The following is a 7,349-nucleotide window of genomic DNA, read 5'->3' as shown; positions in this document are numbered from 1 at the left end:
ACACTAGGGGTGTTCATGGGTCGGTTCTTACCGGTTTCGGTTTTGGGTCTATTTTTAGCGGTTCCTATCGGGTTCAGTTCTTTCGGGTTTTTTCTTATATTTTGAAAACCCGGACCCATACCTATTAATTAAGTCGATTTCGGTTCTGGTTTCGGTTTCTTATCGGGTTATATATTTTTATTGCTAAAATTATTTTTTTTAGTTATATAACCGATATAAAAGTTGGTTTACGGTGACTATAACACTTGTCATCGATATTTTTGTCCTCTCATAAGAAGTAATGGTCCTAAATTCAATAATAATATTTGAAAGTTATCTAAAAATTTTAAATACATTCTCATACATTATATGTATGTGTATATTTTAAATCGAACATATGTATATTATACTATCGTGTCGTCATGTATAGAATAAATACCACATATACCACAATTGTTAGTTAGCATTGCACGATTCGTTATTTATCTAATATATATACATGTAATATATCAAGCACGCATTAATGCGTTCATGCATTAGTTAATATAGACAAATTGCATAAGTTAATTCATAGTATACGACTATACGTATAGACGTAGACACGTAAACATTATTATTAATATTTATAATACACATATTTAATGTAAAATTATAAAAGATACATTTAATAACACACATTTACTATTATGCTAAATGTTATATATATTTAGTATAATTTTACACCTAACAAATATAGACTATATATAATAATAATGTTTGGGTTTGTTTTTATTTAGTGTAATAAATACTAAATTTTATATATCAAAATCAAACTAATCGGTTCCGATTTCGGTTCGTGTACCCATCGGTTTTTTACTATTCGGTTATAACGGTTTTAGTTCTTTATCGGGTCGGTTCTTAAAGACCCACTTTAAATAGGTCTAATATTTTAAGACCCAGACCCGCTATAAATGGTTCCGATTCTGGTTCGGATTCGGATAATTGGGTACCCATGCACACCCCTAGTCTACACACGAAACAAAAAATGATTAGCGAAAAAAAAAATACACACGAAACAAAACGTTAAAGAGCCAAAGTGGCAACACGTTAGGCTTCTATTGGATTGCCGCCTCATTTGAAAATAAGTGCCAACAAATGTGTGGTTGAAATATAATAATGTCTAAGAATAAATGAAATAGAACCAAAGTGGCAACACGTGTGGTTCAGATGAAAACTTGCGTATAAGAACAACTTTCTTTCTTTCTATTGAGAGTTTAGAGATTTCATCTTTTTCATTCCTATCTACATACTAACGTAACACATATGGAACCAGCCGAACTATACGGGTGAGTGCCTATATATGAGTCTCAGTTTAATTTGCTGTTACTGCTTCTTGTTTTAAATTTTAATTGTTGAGTTTATTTGGATGACAGAGATGTTAAAAATGGATCAGCACTAAATGCGCATCAGTTTATCTACGACTCACCTATTCACTCTGATGTGGAGGCCAAGCTAAGGCAACTCCTTATTAGGCTCGCTGCTGATAACAAAATATGTGGCATTCAGGTTTTTTCTTTCTTGTCCTAGTGCTTTTCATTTATAGTCATTCTTAATTATTTTGATCATTCAATTCTTTGTGTAAAATGGTAGTCGGTCGACAATTTATATATATAACATAGTTTGAAGTACAATATTGGGCGAGGACATTACTGAAATTCTGTGAAAATTATTGGGAGGTTTAGGAAAGTTCAATTGGATTGTATAGCTTATAGGCATTAAAACATATTCATAACTCATCAAACAACAGTTTACGACCATGTGAGGAGGAAACAACCATCAGTAATGTTCCTTTTTTCCCCCAAGTGTAAGCAGGGATCAGGCAGAGGCCCACCACTCCTACCAGTAATATATACTATAAACAAACAAAATCTTATAATGTTTTTACTAGTAGCATCCTCATCTACACTGATCAGTGCTCCAACGGGGGCACAAAATAAAATGAAAAATTACATCCCACTTGACTAAGAAGCCAAATAATATGTTTCTCTTTGTTGAGCTTAGTGTGTTGAATTGTGTTTTCATTAGGTCTGTGCTTATAAAGATGGAGAGGTGGTTATAGATACTGCTGCTGGTATGCTTGGAAAAGATGACCCTCGCCCTGTCCAACTTGACAGCCTATTTCCAGTTTTTTCGGCAACAAAGGGAGTTGCTGCAGGGATGTTACATTGGCTGGTTCATAATGGGTATGGTACAAAAAACTATTGATATACATAAGATCATCTTGACAATATAGATTTCTTCTTTTTTATCCTGATTAATGTATTTTCCGCTTTTCCCCTGGGTTGAATTGTTCTGAACAAGATTAGTGGTTCAATTGGTTCAGTAGATGATAAATATGTGCACACTGGACAACATGGACTTTTACGTAGGAACATGGTGCTTGAATCTTAATTCTTACATGCACTACAAAAAAGATGTGATGTACATAAAAAGGCTACGGTAATAGGAGATGATGGCATTTGTTTGCTACACTACCCTCTGTGTCTATGTGATGCAGTTACAATTTGTTTTATTTTCAGAATATTCCTCTAAATGCTTGCATGAGCTAAATCTATTTTCCTAGGTACAAAGTGATCAGCATTACATGGCGTCCACATCTTGTTTAAGGGCTTGCATTTGTTGTTTTCTTTCTTTTATTAAAGTTTGCAGTGTTTAAGATTATCGTAGCATGTCACCATAATTATATTAGCGCATGTTGTTTGTCAGGAAGCTAAATCTTGAAGAAAACATTGCAAATATTTGGCCTGGATTTGGAATAAATGGAAAGGATTTGATAAAGGTACATTTATATATGAATCAAATGTTTAAATCTATCAACTATGTGCCAATCATATAATATTAATATATCGTTCGAAAGTAATTTCTTTATAACTACTGATTTTTAGGTCCATCATGTGCTAAACCATACGTCTGGTTTGCATAATGCAATGTCTAACACTCTCGTGGATCCTCCATTGATGTCTGACTGGAATGCATGTTTGAACAGTATTCAAACGTCCACGCCTGAAAGTGAACCTGGCCACAAGCAGTTGTATCACTACTCATCGTTTGGTTATTTATGTGGTGGTATTATTGAGGTATCCCTTACTTTATTTCCCTTCCAACACAATAGCCATCTTAATTTTTTATGCAGTGATGTATCATTATCATTACTATATATCCTTGCCTCTACAAGAATTAGTAAATTGTTGGGAAAACGTATCATGTTGAACCTTTTGCATATGTCGTAATTACCGTTAACCATGACTATCCACATCAAATTCACCTTCAGCAAAAGAAAAAGCCCAGTTGGGTTTCATGTCAAAAGGGGATGAGTTCCTTTCCACGCATTTAGTGCTTTGATTGCTTGTCATGAAGAAGGCAGTACATCCATCACTATGGTTGTGCCTTTAAAACTAACTTTAACTGTTTTTGGTACTTAAATGTACTGGTAAAAACAGACTTTAACACGATGTTCTGCCTCTGGTATGTAATTTTACCGACCCATGTTAAACGTTACGTGAGACAGGTATTAAAAACGGTTTGAAGAGAGAGTAGGTCGATGCCATATCTTTATTGTCTATCTTCGTCCCAGCATATTATTTTTGCTTTAGCTTTTACTCTAGCTTTCACATGCTTTGCATTTGAACCCCATCTTATTACAAAAAACTGTAAAAAGTGCTAAATAGTCTTAACTCTTAACCCTGTGTATAATCACTAAGTAAATCTGAAATAGAACACTCGCTACTATTTGAATTATGTCCCTAACAAATAGCTCTTGTTTCCTTTTTATTTGATTGTCAATGAATAATATTATAATACATCATAGCCTCATAGGTTGTGTTTGTTTATGAAATTATGTTTCCATGGAAAACTAGAGAAAAGAGAGAAGAAAGACCATATTGCCTTTTATTATTTGCTTTTGGCTTTTACCATATACAAACCGATGCCCTGTTATTGTGAGGTAAGAAAATGAATTTCCTTAATTTGTTAATTCAAGAAAGGAACTTGTTTTCCCTAAATTTCATATGCTTAAAGAATAGAGTACTCAAACAATATGCTTTCTGTTTTTTGCTGATGTGGTCCATCTTCCATATTCTGTCACTTTCTCTTCTTTTCCATGGAATATTGATTCCGTGAGCCAAATACAACATACTTTTTGTTTTTTAATATAACAATAGAACTATTTCCTTCCTTCTTCCAATCATGTATTACTTTCATGTATCGGACTATCCGAAGTTTGCATTGCCTTGCTGCTCTAGTATAGATTCTTTGATATTCCACATCTGAGTAATGCATCCTTGCACACTGAATATGGGGATCCTGATTTGTCCCTATTCGAATACTATTGTTCATAGTCCGTTTTAAATAAGTCATTTGGAAATAAACAGCATGCATCTGGGAAGAAATTTCAAGAGATTCTGGAAGAAGCAATTGTTCACCCTCTCAATGTTGAAGGCGAACTTTACATTGGTATTCCTCCAGGTAAAATTTTAAAAGTCACGTTCTCTGCTACTACAATGTTTAGATAATTGTTTAATAATATTCAATTACCAAATGCACTCTGATCTTCAACCTTTTCGTTTATTGAGTTTACATTTGCTTCCATCTGTTCATAAGAAAATCCTTTTACCGTTATCTCAGGTGTGGAATCCCGACTAGCATCACTTACATTTGATACCGAAGACTTGAAAGCGAGGGAACGGACTGTCACTCGAATTGACCTCCCCTCCACTCTTCAGCCTGATAGAATTGCCAAATTGATTCCACTGCTTGCAAACCTATTCAGCTCTTTAGAAGTACGCCGAGCCATCGTGCCTTCAGCAAATGGGCACTTTTCGGCCCGAGCGCTAGCAAGGTACTATGCTAGCCTTGCTGCTGGAGGGATTGTCCCTCCACCACATTCACCTTCTTCCAAGCCACTACTTGGCAGCAATCCTCATATCCCCAAATCTGCATCGTCGCACTATGAGAAGAGAGGAAATGTGGTAGGTGCTTCAAAGGACACAACTAAGACTGGAGACCATAACAATATCACCTGTCATAAGGATGGTGTCAACAGAATCTTCCACGGTCCAAAGGTTCATGATGCATTCCTGGGTGTAGGCGATTATGGGAGTTTGGCTCTTCCAGATGGGGCATTCGGGCTAGGTTTTGTGAGGAACTGTTCGAAAGAGGGGGTGATTGGTTTTGGGCACTCTGGTCTTGGTGGATCAACTGGCTTTTGTGACATAAAACACAAGTTTTCAATTGCAGTGCTTGTGAATACAATTTCCGTTGGAGCTGTGACTGGGCGTATAGTACAACTTGTCTGCTCTGAGCTTAATGTGCCCGTGCCCCTGGACTTTGCTCAGTTCGCTGAAGGAGAATCTTATATAAAACTGAACTAAAGGAAACCGTTGTTTTGTTTTACACTACATTGGATAAAACATCTCTATCTTCTCCCTGTTAGTACTGTTTGAAGGTATGGACTCAAGGCGTAACTGAAAATGGCAACAATGTCAACAATTTGTCTTTGATTCACGTTTTGGCAAGAAACTTAGAAGGAGGTGTTTCTAATATATTTCAGGAAGTTGAGAAAAGTGGGAGAGTGGTAGTATAATTTTAGGGACGCGTGGGAAGTGTTTCTAAATTTCAAGAAAATAGAAAACAAAAATAAAAACACGTTGATGGAGAGTTTTTACGTTGATTACATTTTGTTCATTTCTGAGTGATTAGCAAAATACAAGCAGCACACTTTAGGGTCTTAAAGTGATTTCATCAAGGCAAAATGACTCGCCAGGAAAGAATCTAGGGACTTTAGAGTTTAGACTCTTATATTAGATTGAGAGGTATGCCAACCTTGGGTTCATAAAAAGAAGTCTGGGTAAACAATCTGAGCTACTAGTATAACTGTAATACTGCTATTATAACTGTAATACTGCATAGCAGTGGGGCGTGAGTGGAGCAGGGTGTTACTATGTCCTCCAACTAAATAAAATATATACATGAAGATAGTATAGTTGGGTTTTGAAACCATGAAGATAGTATAGTTGGGTTTTGAAACCATTGATAAGGACATCTTTTGGTTTATAACTATTATAAAAATCAGATTTCACATTTTAATTATTAATAAGGACATACTTGATTTTTAAAATTTTTTTTGCTCTTTTCAATTTTACCATTCTATGTTTGGTATGCACTGATGTCTGTGCATACCTTACATACCAAGAGGTGGTATGCACTGACACTTGTGCATACCATTTTCTTTGTAATATTTGGTATGCATTGACGTTTGTGCATACCTTGTATACCAAGAGGTGATATGCAATGACACTTGTGCATACCATTTTTTTTGTGATGTTTGGTATGCACTGACACTTGTACATACCATTTTCTTTGTGATGCTTGGTATGCACTGACTGTTAGAAAAATGGTTGTAATTGAAAGTTCAAAGTGTAGTGAACACATGAAACTTGGAATTACTCAAATCCATTGAGAAATGAATGATGAATTTGTCTCCCAAGTTACCCCACTTGAGATGAAATTATTGAGAAATGAATGTGAGAAAGTGTGAAAAACACTTAGTCCCACATGGGAAGAAAACCAAAGAATTGTTAAGTAGATAAGGCCTAATTGTGGCTACTTGGGTTAGGCCCCACGCGCCGCTGCCGTCTGACTTGGTTTCGGGTCTGGGCTTGGGGTTGGTTGGTGTGTACATTCTTTTTGGACTATCAGTTTTCTTATTTCTTAATAAGGCCCAATCCAAATTGGGTTCAACAGGCTAGTTAGTTTCTCTTGAAACAGTAACATGAGATACACCTTTTCGAAAGGGTGCACTGGTTTGAAACAGTGCATTATGCCGAAAAGGTGCGACCTTTCGAAATAGACACTGGTTCGAAACAGTGATTTATGCCGAAATGGTGTGTCATTTCGAAACATGTGACTTTCGAAATCTGTCCTGTTTCAAAAATGCACTACTCACCTATAAATAGTGGACAAATTTGGAGAGAAAGACACACCAGATCACACATTTCTGATCTTTCTCTTCTCCCTCTATTCTTAGTCAAATACTATGTTGTGTTCGTTGATTCTGTAGAATTGAAGTGTTAGCTTTCTATAGAAAGAAATTCGTTCTATCTTAGGAGACAGTTTCCCATCAACCTTCAAGCACCGTGAGGGGGAAAATATGTCTGAAGGACATAGTGCTTCTACACTAGGCTCGAATTTAACAAAGAAGTACAAGACACTTACAAGACAAAAAGTTTGTACGTACTGTTTGGTGATTGGTAAAGAGTAAGTACATTTAAGTTGTATATTCCTAACAACTTAAGACATATTTTCTCTCTCTTCTTCTTCTTCTTTACCGAACA

At 35.8% G+C, this 7,349-nt stretch overlaps 1 protein-coding gene across 1 annotated transcript; it reads left to right on the top strand.

Annotated features, from left to right (window-relative positions):
• The first annotated feature begins 1,145 nt into the window (after positions 1 to 1,145).
• Positions 1,146 to 5,558, top strand: LOC147480917 (uncharacterized). Its single transcript, XM_086577021.1, has 7 exons — positions 1,146 to 1,304; positions 1,392 to 1,524; positions 2,044 to 2,201; positions 2,725 to 2,797; positions 2,904 to 3,095; positions 4,389 to 4,482; positions 4,642 to 5,558. The coding sequence occupies exons 1-7, from the start codon at positions 1,282 to 1,284 to the stop codon at positions 5,385 to 5,387; spliced, it is 1,419 nt and encodes a 472-aa protein (XP_086433147.1). The 5' UTR covers positions 1,146 to 1,281; the 3' UTR covers positions 5,388 to 5,558.
• Positions 5,559 to 7,349: the final 1,791 nt, after the last annotated feature.

This window comes from Coptis chinensis, chromosome 8 (assembly GCF_015680905.1).
Source record: "Coptis chinensis isolate HL-2020 chromosome 8, ASM1568090v1, whole genome shotgun sequence".
In the NCBI taxonomy this organism is placed as follows: Eukaryota; Viridiplantae; Streptophyta; class Magnoliopsida; order Ranunculales; family Ranunculaceae; genus Coptis; species Coptis chinensis.
The sequence above is the reverse complement of the archived record's forward strand: the minus strand, read 5'-3'. Positions and strand labels throughout refer to the sequence as shown.

Coding starts and splice junctions, on each gene's coding strand:
- LOC147480917 (XM_086577021.1), top strand. CDS start 1,282: ATGGAACCAGCCGAACTATACGG. Junction 1,525..2,043: donor ACAAAATATGTGGCATTCAG/GTTTTTTCTTTC, acceptor TGTTTTCATTAG/GTCTGTGCTTATAAAGATGG. Junction 2,798..2,903: donor ATGGAAAGGATTTGATAAAG/GTACATTTATAT, acceptor ACTGATTTTTAG/GTCCATCATGTGCTAAACCA.